Genomic DNA, 14,727 nt, shown 5'->3' with positions numbered 1-14,727 from the left:
CCTTTGGCCATAGGAACTCTCACCACCCCAATCCTTCCTCCAGCCCCCTGGCACTCACCTGGTTTGGGTAATTGTCCCAGCACATTGCTGGTCTCCACAGCCATGACTCCTGGGGGATGGGGGAAACAGGCATCTGAGGCTGCCCAAAGATCTGACCCCAGACCCCCATCCCAGGCCTGGGACCTCCTTGGGCCTCCCCTGGTCCTTGCTGTCACTCAGCTCTGATTTTTAAAAAAATATTTTTATTATTTTTAGAAAGAGAAGGGGAAGAGAAAGAGAAACATAGACATAAGGATGGAATATGGATCAGCTGCCTCTGGCATGCCTCTTGCTGGGGATTGAGCCCACAACTCGGGCATGTGCTCTGACTAGGAATCGAACCAGCAACTTCTTGATGCATGGGATGACACCCAACCAACTGAACCACACTGGCCTGGCTACTGAGCTCTGATCTTTCCCACCTGGTTACATCTCTGCTCTCACTCTAGACCAGGGGCTCATTCACTGCCAGATCCCCAGGCCCAACCAACTGTAGATCCCAACAGGCTCCTGTTGAGGGAACATCTGCCAGGACTTTGCCAAATTCTCTCTCCCTTCTCTGTGCACATGCTTTTCCCTCTGCCCATACCCCTCCACATACCCCCTAACCCCCAAGCCAGGTCCAGTGTATAGTAGATGCTTGTGGGACAGGTCGAGGGGCCAGGAAGCAGTCAAGAACACTCACGTGGTAGAGGACCAAGAGGCCACCAAAGAAGGAGCACAGATAGAAGACAAACCTCCAGCTGCAGACAGGGAGGGAGTCCATCAGGCAGCTGCTGACAGAGCAGCCCCTCCCCACTTCCCCCACATCCCCTCCCCAGCCTCACCCCAAGCTGACCTGGCTTCACAGAACTTCTTAGTCAGGCAAGGCCGGTCCTGGTTCCGGCGTCTTCGGAACCAGCATTGAGTCTGCCGCAGCGTGAGACCACACTGTGTGGCCAGGACAGCTATCTGAGGCTAGGGAAAGGGTGATGGGGGCTAGGGTCACAGAGATGGCTTCCCACTCCTGTCCCAGGACAGGCGGAACCCAACTCTGCTACCTCTTGCAGTCCCAGACCTCACCTGTGGGGTTGTCTACCTATAGAGATAGAGGAGTAGTGGGATATGGGGTAGGGCCCCCCAAAACAGTCAGCCTATGAGAACCCAGCCCTGCTCACAGGACAGGCAGATGACTGATGAGGACTGGGGGCCCTGGCCGGTTTGGCTCAGCAGTTACAGTGTTGGCCCGCAGACCAAAGAGTCACGGGTTCAATTCCAATCAAGGGCACCTACTTCAGTTGTGGTTTGGTCCCCGGCCCTGGTCAGCGTTGTGCGGGAGGCGACCAACTGGTGTCTCTCTCACATTGATGTCTCTGTCTCTCTTTCTCCCTCCCACTCTATCTGAAGATAAATGGAAAAATGTCCCCAGGTGAGGATTAAAGAAAAAATAATAAGAAAAAGAAAAAGGGACTGGGGGATAGGAGCAACTCCCCACAGAGGTTTTCCTGTATCCCCTCTTGAACAGTACATTCTCAACCCTACTCTAGGCAGGCAGTTGAGACCTTGTCCTGACTCCTACCTGCAGAGGGATACTGAAAAGGGACAGGGGTCACAAGGCTCTCTATTCTGCAGGAGCTGCCCTCGCCCCCAGAGTAGGAAGACCTTTCCCTTCCCTCTTCCCCCTCAGGACCCAGCTCAGACCCTGCCCACCAGGCAGCTACACAATGGACAGGAATTGAGGGAGGGTCCCATGGTTGCAGAACTCCCAGAATAGTCAGCCCTTCCACTTTTCCCCAGGACAGAAACACATTCCCCTCACCCTCTCCAGTCTCAGGAGCTGCCCACTGGTCAGCTGGGCTCCATGATAAGGGACTGAGTGGAGTGGGGGCAGGTGAGGCACTGTGTGGGGAAGCATAGGCTGCCCTGGGCTTTCTCTGTCCCCAACAAGTGGGTCACATACCATCGCCAAGCCCCATCCACACAGCAGCCATGCAGGCAGATAGGGTTGGAAGAAGGTAGCAGGGGCCCTCACCTTGTTGGGTCTCCATCCTTCCATGAGGAAGTGTTTCTCCAGTGTGGCGTTGGGTTTCACCAGCTTCCTGGCCTGATCCTGCACACCCAGCCACCGGCTCAGGGGCAGGCCGACAAATCTGGATGCAGGGGATACAGGGCTTGTCAGTCCAGGTGAGAAGGGACGAACATGCCACTGGCAGGGAAACTGTGGTTCAGAAGGACCAGGTCAGCCCTGACCGGTTTGGTTCAGCGGTTAGAGCGCCCGCCTGCGGTCCGGAGAGACCCGGGTTCGGTTCCCACTAAGGGCATGTACCTTGGTTGCAGTTTGTCCCCGGCCCTGGTTGGTCGTGTGGGTGGCAGCCACTCGATGTGTCCCTTTCACATCGATGTTTCTCTCTCTCTCTCTTCCTCTCTCCCTCCCACTCTGTACAAAAAATGGAAAAATGTCCTCGGGTGAGGATAAAAAAAAAAAAAAAAAAAAAAACAGAAGGACCAGGTCATACCCTGGGACCCTGTAGGATGTCTAGCTGCTGCATTAAACTTAACATAGGAAAGGTAGCTGGACTGGGGTTAAGAATTGGGGTGTGAAGGTCAATTTTTGGGGTACCTAATCACCTTCATTTAATCTAATCCCAAACTACAGGTCAGAGTCCCTGTCTGATGGTGGCCTGTGTCCTGTTTTGGCTCCATCAGGCTAGAGCACTCTACCAGCAGAAGCAGGTCTGCTCCTTCCCTCTCAGGTCTCCCCTATTCCACTCTCCCCCACTCCAGAGTGGACACCTGAAAGATCTGGACTCCTCTCAGTCACCCACAAAGGGGCTCCCAAGGCCAGGGGGTCAGGACCAAATTTCCTTTCTATCATTCCAATAATGAGGCTTCATTTGGGGAAAATGAGGCTCAGTGCAGCCTTGCAAGAAATTCATCCCAGACCCCATCGTGATGGGAGAATGGCACGCACCGACATTTGTTGAGTGCTTACAATCTGTCAGGCATTATGCACTTAACCCTATTATCATCATCCCCACTGTGCCGATGGGCAAAGGCTTAGAGAGATCAGAAATGTGCCCAAGGTAACACAGTGAGTGGTGGACCTGGAATTCAAACCCAGGATTCACTTTCCCTTAATAAGGAGGAAAACCCCTGCCTTCCACCCTGAAAAACTCCTGCCACCCTCTCTGCCCTTTGGCAGCAATTGATGTCTTTGGGATGTGGTAACATCTTTCACCTCAGAAGTGAACCTGGGCACATCCCCTCCAAAGCTCCCCACCTCTGTGGGAAAGAAGACCCACCCATCAAGGCCTGGCTAATTGGACCTCCCAGAATCCCTCAGGTGAAAGCCTCAGTCTCTGTAAGCCTACCCACTATGTGACCTCAAGTAGGTCTCCTGACTTCTCTGTGCCTCCGTTTCTTCTTCTGTAAGGTGGGGATGATAATAACAGTATTGCTTCTCAGAGTTGCACTGAGGGCAAAGTGGGTTATGACACATCAACTTCTTAGAGCAGTGGTTGGCACAAAGAAGTACTCAAAGGGTGCCTGTTAAATAAATATGTCAGTGGATGTTCCCTGGGTCTCGTGTCTAAAGAGCGCATTACTGGAGAGCTCCTAATGAGTGGAAGAGACAAAGCAAGATGCAGAACACTTCCATATCCCTGTGGTCAAGGCAAGACAGAGGTGGAGACCCAAAGTGGCTGAAGTGGCTCTGTGGGGGGAGGGGCAGAGCAGGCTTCCAGGGAACCTAGCCTTAAAGGAGCTGCAGGGAGTGTGTGCAAAGGCCAGATGGCCACAAAGAAGATGGCAAACCAGGAATGGATGTGAGGAGTACAGGAAGAAATGCATGTAAAGAAAGGAGAGGGAGAGGGGTCCTCAGCATTAAAGGAGCCTTGGGGGTGGGGGTCAGTGGGGAGGCTGGCAGGATAGGGGCCTGATAAGACAGGTCTAGGAGCTGTGATCATAGCATTGGTCACATGGAAAAAGGTGGGACTACCTGGGACAGGGGAGAGAACCTAGGAGAGATGCCCATGCCCAGGAGGACACCCAGATAAAGAGGAAGAAACCCAGTTCTGAGCAATGTCTGGGTCACCTGAGAAATGATTGAGAATCCACAGGGTTTGGCAACCAGTAGGTTGCTGGGAGGGCTGCTGGCATATACTCAGGGGCTGGTGCCAGGCTGCAGGAGTATAGCAAGTGCCTATACTCCTTCCTTTGGCTAAAAAGGGCACTGGGAGTATTACTGGAAAGAGGACCTGGCCCTGAGTGGGTCTGCCTTGGGCCAGCTGGTAGTGTGTGGGTTCTTGACTTCAATAAGGAAAAGCTTCACAACATGAGTCCAGGTGAATTTTTGGAGATGTTTAGCAAAGCTGGGGACAGAGAAACAAGGGCCTAGGACAGAAGAAGCAACAGGAGAGGGACTAGGTGGGGAAATGAGCTGTGATGGGGCTGCATTGGCTCAGTAAGATGTTAGAGAAAGAGGGGCCTTGGGGACAAGTTTAGGGGGTTTGTCTGGGGTGAACTGTTGCTGCCCATTGCTGGCCTGGTTGTAAGCCTCATGGGGTCCCATAGCATTTAAGAGATGCCTGTGGGGGAGCCTTGGGCATGGCGATGGGCTTTCATTTTGACGGGTCTTAAAGGCTGGGCATTTAGGGGAGGATCAACAGAATATTTAATAGCTTTATGCTGATATACCAAAATGAGGCTTATTCTCTTAACTTCATCTGTTTTTAGGTGTGGTTGGCAAATGGCACTAATTGGATTTTACTGTTTGTCTCCCTGAGTAGGGTGATTTAAGCTATCTACCCTCTGGTTGGGGAGAAGTACAAACCATTTACTCTCCATTGTTCCCGGTTTAGGGAAGATAGGATTTACTAGATGGCTGCAAACTGCTGTTTAACTGTCTGTCTCAGGAGGAAAGGTGATAGGAACAATAGGGAATGAGAGATAAGTGATAAGGGTGAGGGACTGGCTTGCCTATAGAGGAAGGGGAGGAGGGAGTGGACAGGAGTTTTTCTGCTTACTGACTGACTGGCCTCTGCAGACCTGTCTTCAGTCAGCAAAATGCCCTCCAGGTTCCCACATGTTTTCTGAAGATGCTGGCATACCTGGACTACAACTGCAGCCAGTGTTCCGATAAAACAGCCATCAAAGACCAGAAGAAATGTGAGTGGTGGCAGCTAGGAGCAGGATGGAGGAGGGCATAATTTGATTCAAGGCCAAAGAGATTAGGACAAAACCATGCACAAGGTGGCAGCACAGGGCCAGCACCACACAAACCAGCCACGACAGATACCTACCTCTCGAAGGTGAAACGTATAGCTACCAGGGCTAGTGCCAGGGGCAGGGCCACCAGCATGTCCTGGGGGTGTGCAAAAACCAGGCCTTCCCGGTCCTCCAGTTCAGTCCATGAGTTATTGGGTGGTAGCCAGAACCTGTCCTGCCACAGCCACTCGTTCAGACTGGACCACATCCTGTGGACAGACAGTCCTGTTAAAGGCGAGCTCAGCGTGCAGGATGGGTGAAGCTGGAGAGCCCATCATCACCCAGCCCTCATTCCCCCAGCATCTGGCAACCTGGAGTTTATTACAGCAGGTGTTAAGGATAAATTTGGGCTGTGTATCTTTAGGCAAATAACTTGATCTCTCTGAACCTCAAATTTATCTGTAACACAGGGACCTCTCTGCTCAGCCTGGTTAGGTACACAAAGTGCTTAGCCTGGCGCTTACTGACCCTTAACAACACAGCTTATGACTGCAATTATTCTGCACTTTATAGAGAAGAAAATGATGGCCAGAAGTCAAGGGAGTGCCTGAGTAGGGTCATGACCTTGAGTTCTCAAATGTCCAGGAAGGTTTCCTGCCACTGCAGGAAGGTGCCTTGGATGCAGTCCAAAGACCAAGATTTTAAGAAAATCTGTCATTCTCTCCCTAGCTACCCTTCCCAATGTGGACTACCCATGAGGTATGAATGTCAGCTGTCTCGCTTGCTATCCCAAACCATGGACAGCAGCTGAGCAAGAGAACCAATGGAAACACCAAACTTCCTGGATAATGGAGCAGTAACTAAGGTGAGCAAGTTTTCCACCAAGAACTCTCAGGGGACCAGCCCCTATCTGTAGAGCCCAACCATCTTGAGTAGCCCACAGTTCTCCCTTTCTCAAGATCTTAAGACAAATGCCCTGACCCTCACACTGATTCCCACTTGGAATGTTTGTTTACTCATTTTGTCCATCCATCTATCTGTCCGTCTGTCCATCCATCCATTCATCTATCTATCCCTCTGTCCATCTACACATCGGTCTACCTATCCACCCATCCACAAGATATTCTTTGATTGACTTGTACATGCCATCCCAGGCTGGATATTGAGGACACAGCTGGGAACAGAGCAGACACATTCCTGTCTCCAGTTCAGCAGGGGAGGAAGCCAATATGCAAATAAACAGATTAATTAATAAACAAAATAAGAGTGTGATGGGGTCTGATAGAAAATAAACAGGGTGGCATTGATTTTAAATAAGGTGACCAAGGCAGAAGGTCTAAGGAGAAACCATTTGAGCTGAGATCTAGAGAAAAGGAGGGCCTGGGTTTACACTGAGGGTAGTGGTGGTATAGAGGGGCTTCCCAGAGAAATAAATAGCATGTGCAAAGGCCCTGATTTAGTTTCCCACACAGAGTACTGGTGGATTGGTAAGGAGCCTTGTGTGGCTGGAGCAGTTTGAGTGAGGAAGAAAGGGGGAAGGTAAGAGCAGGAAGGGAATTGGTCAGGTCATGTAGGACCTGTGAGCTGTGAGCAAGAATTTAGATGATTTCCTAACAGAAAAGTTAAAAAGAATTTACAGAGAGCCCTGGTTGGTGTGGCTCAGTTGGTTAGGCTTCATCCAGTGCACTGAATGTCTGTTGGTTCAATTCCCAGTCAGTACACATGCCCAGGTTACAGCTCCATCCCTGGCAGGGGTCATGCAGGAAACAGCTGATTGATGCTTGGCTCTCTCACATTGATGTTTCTCTCTCTCCCTCTCCCTAAAAATCAATAGGAAATCTAAAAAAAAAAAAAAAAAAAAAAAAAAGGACTTACAGTTAACACCTATATATCTACTGCTCAATTCTACCATTCATACTTTGCTCCATTTGCTTCATCACACACCTGCCCAACCATCCCTTTTTCCACCTATCAGTCCAAGTTTTCTGGATGCATTTCAAAAGCAGCAGCAGACACAAGCCACATTATCCCTAAATAATTTAGCATGCAAATCATAACTAGGGTTCAATATTTGCTTATGGGTTTTTTTTTTTGTTGTTGTTTTGTTTTGTTTTTTCAAGGTGAATGTTACTAGAGCAAAATGCATCAATCTTAAGTATATAGTCGCTCAGTTTTGGCAAATGCATGTACCTGTGCAACCCAGCCTCTTACCACAAACATTCTTATTTTTCCACAAAGTTCTCTTGTGCCCTTCCCCAGTCAATCTCCATCTCTGCCATTCAAAGGTCACCACTGTTCCAATTGTTTTCCCCATTTGCATTAGGGTGAAGGTGTCTGCCAGATGGATGAGAGGGCCCCTGAGGACGAGTCTCTTTTATCTGTTTTAGAATTTCACATAAATGAAACCACAGACTCCATCTTTGTGTCTGGCTGCTTTTACTCCATGCCATGTTTTTGAGACTCATTCAAATTGTTACATTTAACGTAGTGGCTTTCCTTTTTAATATGGCACTGTCGGTACCAGAGGCATGTAACACAATTGGTTATCATCTGCTTGTTTACGGAAATTCGGGATGCTTTCAGTTTGGGTAATTGTGAACAAAGCTGTTATTATGAACGTTCACATTCTAGTCTTGTGTGTATAAAAGTCTGCATGTCTTTTTTTTTTTTTTTTAATTTTTTTCTTTATTGATTTTAGAGAGAGGGAGAGGGAAAGAGAGATAGAAACATCTATGAGAGAGAACATCGACTGGCCACCTCCTAGACATGCCTACATGCCTTGGCTCGCAGCCCCTTCCTCTACCTTCCAAGCCAGGAAGGTAATACAATCTTCAAATCTCTCTCTTATCCTCCTGCTCTGCTCTTATAAGGACCCCCAATATTACTTTAAGCCCCATATGGTAGTCCAGGGTCATCTCCCATCTCAAGGTTAACCTGTTATCAACCTTAATTCCTTCTGCAAGCTCAATTTCCCTTTGCCATGTGACGTGACATTTTCCCAGGTCCTGGGATTAGCATGTGGACTTTTTTTTTTTTACTCATCTTTATTGTTGAATGTATTACAGATGTTTCTCCCTTTTTTCCCCATTGACCCCTCCTCCCCATTCCCACCCCCTCCTGCCTTCCCCACTCTATTGTCGATGTCCATTGGTTATGCATATATGCATAGAAGTTCTTTGGTTTGTCTCATCCCATACTCTCTCCCCCTTTCCCTTTGAGGTTCATCAGTCTAACAACCAATTTTGTACTTCTTTTTTTTTTTTTTTATCCTCACCCGAGGATATTTTTCCATTTTTTTGTACAGATAGAGTGGGAGGGAGAGAGAAGAAGGGAGAGAGAGAAACAGTGACATGAAGGGACACATCTAGTGGCTGCCACCCACATGACCAACCAGGGCCGGGGACAAACTGCAACCGAAGTACGTGCCCTTAGCGGGAACCGAACCCGGGTCTCTCCGGACCGCAGGCAGACGCTCTAATCACTGAGCCAAACTGGCCAGGGCAATTTTGTACTTCTTAATTCCTTCATCTTTTTCACCCAGCCCCCACCCATCTAGAAAGCAACAAAAAGTTCTCTGTATCTATGAGTTTGTTTCTGTTTTGCTTGCTCATTGTTTGTGGATTCAATTGTTGATAGATATATATTTTTTGCCATTTTATTGTTCATATTTTTGTTCTTCTTCACTTTTAAGAAGACCCTTCAACATTTCATATAATACTTGTTTGATGGTGATGAATTCCTTTAGCTTTATCTTATCTGGGAAACTCTTGATATGTCCATTGATTCTAAATGATAGCTTTGCAGGATAGAGTAATCGTGGTTGTAGGTCATTGCTTTTCATCATCTTGAATATCTCTCGCCACTCCTTTCTGGTCTGCAAAGTTTCTTTTGAGAAATCAGCTGTCTTACTGGAGCTCCTTTGTAGGTAACGAACTGCTTTTCTCTCTGGCCCTGGCCGGTTTGGCTCAGCGGTTGGAGCGTCAGCCTGCGGTCCGGAGAGACCCGGGTTCGGTTCCCGCTAAGGGCATGTACCTCGGTTGCAGTTTGTCCCCGGCCCGGGTTGGTTGTGCGGGTGGCAGCCACTCGATGTGTCCCTTTCACATCGATGTTTCTGTCACTCTCTCTCTCCCTCCCACTCTATCTGAACAAAAAATGGAAAAAATATCCTTGGGTGAGGAAAAAAAATTCTTTGTATTAAACCTTTGGCATTTTGATGATGATGTATCTTGGTGTGGACCTCTTTGGGTTCAACTTGTTTGGGACTCTCTGTGCTTCCTGGACTTGTATGTCTGTTTCCTTCACCAAGTCAGGAAAGTTTTCTGTCAGTATTATTTCAAATAGTTTTTCAATTTCTTGCTCTCTCTTTTCCTTCTGGGATGTTGGCACGGTTGAAGTTGTCCCAGAGGCTCCTTACACTATCCTCATTTTTTTGGATTCTTTTTTCTTTTTGCTGTTCTAGTTGGGTGTTTTCTGCTTCCTTATACTTCAAATCAATGGTTTGCTTCTTGGCTTTACCTACTTTACTATTGATTCCCTGTAAATTATTCTTTATTTCAGTTAGTGCATCCTTAATTTCTGACTGGCCTTTTATGTGTTTATGTTCTCACTAAGTTCGTCTCCCTAAGTTCCTTGAAGGTCTTACTAAGTCCCTTGGTGTCTCACCAAGTTCCCTGAGCAACCTTATAACCTGTGTTCTGAACTCTGCATCTGTTAGATTGCTTATTTCCATTTTGTTTAGTTCTTTTCCTGGAGTTTTGTTCTTTTTTTTTCATTCGGGACATGTTTCTTTGTCTCCTTATTTTGGCTGCTTCCCTGTGATTGTTTCTACGTAATAGGCAGAGTTGCTATGCCTCGTAGGCTTCATAGGATGGCCTACTGTTGTAGGTGTCCTGTAGAACCCAGTGGCACAGCCTCCCTGATCACCCCAACTGGGCCCTCGCAGTGCACCCCTAGTGTGGACTGTACACTCTTCTCTTGTAATTGAGTTTTGATTGCTATTGGCATGTCAATGGGAGGGATTTACTCAGGTTGGTCAGCTGCAAGAACTGGCTGTGCCCACTAGCCACTACCTTGGAGGATCAGCTGTGTAGGGGCTCACCACACAGAGCCCCTCTGGTACCCACTGGGTCCACTCATTGAGTGTGTCACTTGTGGAGGTGGTTGGGTGGTCTGAAGCTTGTCCACCAGGTGTGCTGGCTCTGGGGCAAGGTCAGCCACTGCCTGTACTCTATCCAGGGCCACCTGGCATAAGCTACAAAGTGAACTGCAGATGGTTGCTTCTTGTGCTGGGCTTGGAGTTGTACAGGAAAAGCCAAGTTGTGAACCAAGGCTGGCTGCTTCTAGTGCCAGGCCTGGGGCCGCTTAACAAGAGGTATGGGGCTCGCTGAGACTGGCCCCTCTCAAGCCCCATCAAGACTGGCCCGTCTCTGCACCACTCTTGTGAGCCACTGGGTCGCACAGGTCTGTCTGGAACCACGGCTCCACACTGCTCTTATGGGCTGCTGAGTCACACAGGGCTCCACGGAGCCCCTGGTCCCACCACTGGTGGCTGGGGAGTGCTGCTGCACAGTGGGGCTCAGCTCCTGCTCAGCTATAGTTTTTTCTTGGGGGGGAACAGTTCTCTGCTGCTGGTCTGTGCTTCTGTCACCTGGGGATGGATGTCTGCTCCCCAGCCTCTGTCGCTGGGAGTGTATCTCAACTCAGATCGGGCTGCTACTGTGGGGGATGGTGCTAGGCTCCCGAAACCACAAACCAGCACCTTGACAGCTCCACTACTGTGCACTGGTCTGTGTTGACACAGGGTGTCCAATGGTCCAGTGCTGCTAGGTGCACTGGTGGGCTCAGGTACCAGATGCTGCTTGTTTGAGAGATTTTAGGAAACCCTGAAGCAGGATCCAAGACAGGCCAATCCTATGGTAAAGCCTTTGGAAACAGCTGGGGGGGGGGGGAGCGCCCAAAAGTTGGGTGGGGCGGGGCCTCTGGGAATCACCAGGGCAGGGCCAACAGTGTGAGCCAGGTTGCCGGAGTCTCAGATATGGTGGCAGTCTGCCTGACCTATGGGGGAAGGGCTCACAAAAGGAAAAACGGCCTCCACCAGCACATCTGTCTAGGAGAAAGCTGCCCCTCCTGCCCTTGTCCAGAGGCCAAACAGCTTAGTTCTTCCTTGTTCTCTGGTGCCCCTCAAGCTGCCTCCCCTCAGAGCTCAGAGGGAGTGGGTCTGAGTATGTCTGTGCACAGGCCCTTTAAGAGGAACTGCTGGGACTTCCACAGCTGCACCCTCCCTTAGTCTCAGTTTCCGCTGGTTTTATAGCCAGAAGTTATGGGGACTTTTCTTCCTGGCACTGGGCCCTGAACTGGGTGCCTGGTGTGGGATGGGGACCCTCTCACTCTTCAGGGAGGGCCTTCCCAGCCGAAGTGACCCTCCTACTTTTTATCCAACACACGTGGGTGTGGGACCAGTCCATCTGTGCCTCCGCCCCTCCTACCAGTCTCTAAGTGGCGGCTTCTTTAATTTCGTAGTTGTAGGATTTCCATTCAGGTGGATTTCAGGCGGTTCTGAATGATGGTTGTGTTGTAGTTTTGTTGTAATTTTGATGTGGTTGTGGGAGGACGCGAAACTGCATTTACCTATGCCACCATCTTTTCTTGAGGTCAGGCATTGTTCTGTTGCCACATTGCCGTCTATCAGGAGAGTGGTTGCTCTTATGGAAAGGTAGTGACCGGAGGGGCCATGAGGCGTTGCAGAGGGCTGGAAGGTTCAGTCTCCTTATCTGGGTGCTATTCTGGTTGAAAAAATTCACTCAGTTGTACATGCATGATGTGGGCCCTTTTCTCTGTGCAAATGAGAACATTTGTATTTCAAAAGCCTACAATTCTGATTTTAGGTCTGACATGTGGGTTTTCTCCCCACACCAGCAAGCAATTCTCTAACACCAACTGGGTGTCCTATAATTCAGCTCAATTCTGACACTATCTGGAGACGATGCAAGATCCTACGAGTTAAGGACTCTGTCCTACAATACTGCCCTCCTGCCCTGGCCAGTTTGGCTCAGCGGTTAGAGCGTCAGCCTGAAGTCCAGAGAGACCCAGGTTCGGTTCGCGATAAGGGCACGTACCTCGGTTGCAGTTTGTCCCCGGCCCTGGTTGGGTGATGCGGGTGGCAACCACTTGATGTGTCCCTTTCACGTTGGTCTCTCTCTCCCTCCCTCCCTCCCACTCTACCTGAACAAAAAATGGAAAAATGTCCTCAGGTGAGGATAAAAAAAAAAAAAAAAAAACTGCCCTCCCCCACCTTCACCTGGGCTTCTGACTGACAATGGGCTACAAATCAGGTTCCCACCACCCGCTTCTCGGGTTCCATGTATTTGCTAGAGCTGCTCACAGAACTCAAGAGAAACAGTTTACTTACTAGATCACTGGTTTGTTATAAAGGATTGTTATAAAAAACAGCCAGATGGAAGACATGCATGGGGCCTGTTATGGGCAAAGGGCACAGAGCTCCTATGCCCTCTCCAGGCACCACTCTCCCCAAACCTCATGTGTTCACAACCCAGAAACTCTTTGAAACCCTGCCCTATGGAATTTTTATGAAGTCTTCACTACATAGGCATGATTAACTCATTGGCCATTGGTGATGGATTCAACCCCAACCCCTCTCTCCTCCCGGGAGGTCCTGGGGTGAGGCTGACAGTTCCAACCCTGTGACACATGGTTGGGTCCACTGACAATGAGCCCCCATCCTTAGGTGACCAAAGGGCTTTCAATTTTTATTTTGTATCCTCACCTGAGGACATTTTTGCATTTATCTTCAGATAGAGCAGGAGGGTGAGAGAGAGGAAGAGAGAAAGAGAAACATCGTTGTGAGAGAGAAACATCGAGTGGTCGCCACCCACTGGACCCCAACCAGGGCCGGGGACAAACTGCAACCAAGGTACGTGCCCTTAGTGGGAACCGAACCTGGGACTCTCCAGTCCGCAGCCTAATGCTCTAACTGCTGAGCCAAACTGGCCAGGGCCAAAGGGCTTTCTAAAATTAACAAGATAGCCCTGGCCGGTTTGGCTCAGCGGTTAGAGCGTCGGCCTGCGGTCCTGAGAGACCCGGGTTCGGTTCCCGCTAAGGGCACGTACCTTGGTTGCAGTTTGTCCCCGGCCCTGGTTGGTTGTGCGGGTGGCGGCCACTTGGTGTGTTCCTTTCACATCGATGTTTCTCTCTCTCTCTCTGTTCCTCTCTCCCCCTCCCACTCTACCTGAACAAAAAATGGAAAAATGTCCTCAGGTGAGGATAAAAAAAAAAAGATAAAATTAACAAGATAACTTTATCTGTCTCAATTTCCAGTGTTAGGAGCTCTGTGCCAGAACCAGTGACAAAGACCAAATGTGTAGCCCCACTGGTGTTGCTCAGTGGATTGAGCGTTGTCCCATGGACTGAGAGGTCCTGGTTCGATTCCTGGTCAAGGCACACACCCCAGTTGTGGGCTCAATCTGCAGTGGGAGGTGTGCAGGAGGCAGCCAATTGATGTTCTCTCTCATATTGATGTTTCTATCTCTCTCTCCCTTCCTCTCTGTCTGAAAGAAAGAAAAAAAAAGACCAAATTTGTACTTACTATTATCATCACAATATCACAAGTCAAATACAGAAAAAAGAGAAAGAAAAATTCTTCGAGTCTGAGGAACTGAGTGAACCAGGATGGGTAAGAGAATTTTGGGGCAAGAGTTGAGCTCAGTGTTTGAACATGACAAGTGGAGGGGGGGGGGGGGCGTCAGATGGCCCTATGGACACATTGAGGAGGCAGGAGTTCCTCAGGTCTGGGGTAGGGGTAGGTGTAGGGGAAGGACTCATCAGTGTGTGGCTGATATTTAAATCTATGGGGATGGCCTTGGCTGGTTTGGCTCAGTGGTTAAAGTGTTGGCCTGTGGACCAGAGTTGCGGTTTTGATTCTGGTCAATACCTTGGTTGGGATTCAATGCCCTGCCTGGTTGGGGCTGTGCAGGAGGCGACCAATCAATGTGTCCCTCTCACATTGATGTTTCTCCCTCCCTCCCTCCCTCCCTATCCGAAAATCAATGGAAAAATATCCTTGGGTGAGGATTAAAAAAATCTCTAGGGATGAATGAAATTGTGTGTGTGTGTGTGTGTGTGTGTGTGTGTGTGTGTGTTGGGGGGGAGTGAATTAAGAAGCATCCCCCGACCACACTGAAGAATCCAGCATTCAGGCATCAGCAAGTAATTAGCTGTGGCCACTGCCATTGGACACTCTGGTGCGGGAAGGCAAACAATCAAGGATGTATGGCAGTGGCTAGTTTAGACCCACAAGGCTCAGATAGCCCAGACAGACTAGATAGATAGAAAGATACATATGAAGACTTTTGCCTGGGTGGTTGATCTCTCTAGCAAAGAAACCGCCTTCACTAACAGGAAAGGCTGTGCACCCACTGGGACAAGAGGGTACATACCCATCCTGGACTTCCTGGCCTCACACATCCACTGCAGGGCATTTCCAGCCTC

General features: G+C 49.3%; 1 protein-coding gene across 5 annotated transcripts in view; it reads right to left on the bottom strand.

Annotated features, from left to right (window-relative positions):
• The window catches only part of CERS4 (ceramide synthase 4), a 43,012-nt gene that overhangs the window by 3,698 nt on the left and 24,587 nt on the right, over positions 1-14,727 (bottom strand). For all 5 annotated transcript variants that reach the window (XM_036281786.1, XM_036281790.1, XM_036281788.1 and 2 more), the window contains 5 exons: positions 5,319-5,492; positions 2,051-2,168; positions 878-996; positions 725-782; positions 59-109 (listed from right to left, as the gene is read on the bottom strand). In XM_036281786.1, the coding sequence (XP_036137679.1) occupies positions 59-109; positions 725-782; positions 878-996; positions 2,051-2,168; positions 5,319-5,491 (519 nt within the window). In that variant the 5' untranslated portion in view covers position 5,492. The remainder of the gene's footprint in view (positions 1-58; positions 110-724; positions 783-877; positions 997-2,050; positions 2,169-5,318; positions 5,493-14,727) is intronic.

Source organism: Molossus molossus, unplaced genomic scaffold (genome assembly GCF_014108415.1).
Source record: "Molossus molossus isolate mMolMol1 unplaced genomic scaffold, mMolMol1.p scaffold_m16_p_4, whole genome shotgun sequence".
NCBI classification, from domain to species: domain Eukaryota; kingdom Metazoa; phylum Chordata; class Mammalia; order Chiroptera; family Molossidae; genus Molossus; species Molossus molossus.
Note: the sequence above shows the minus strand (reverse complement) of the source record. Positions and strands in the feature narration are given on the sequence as shown.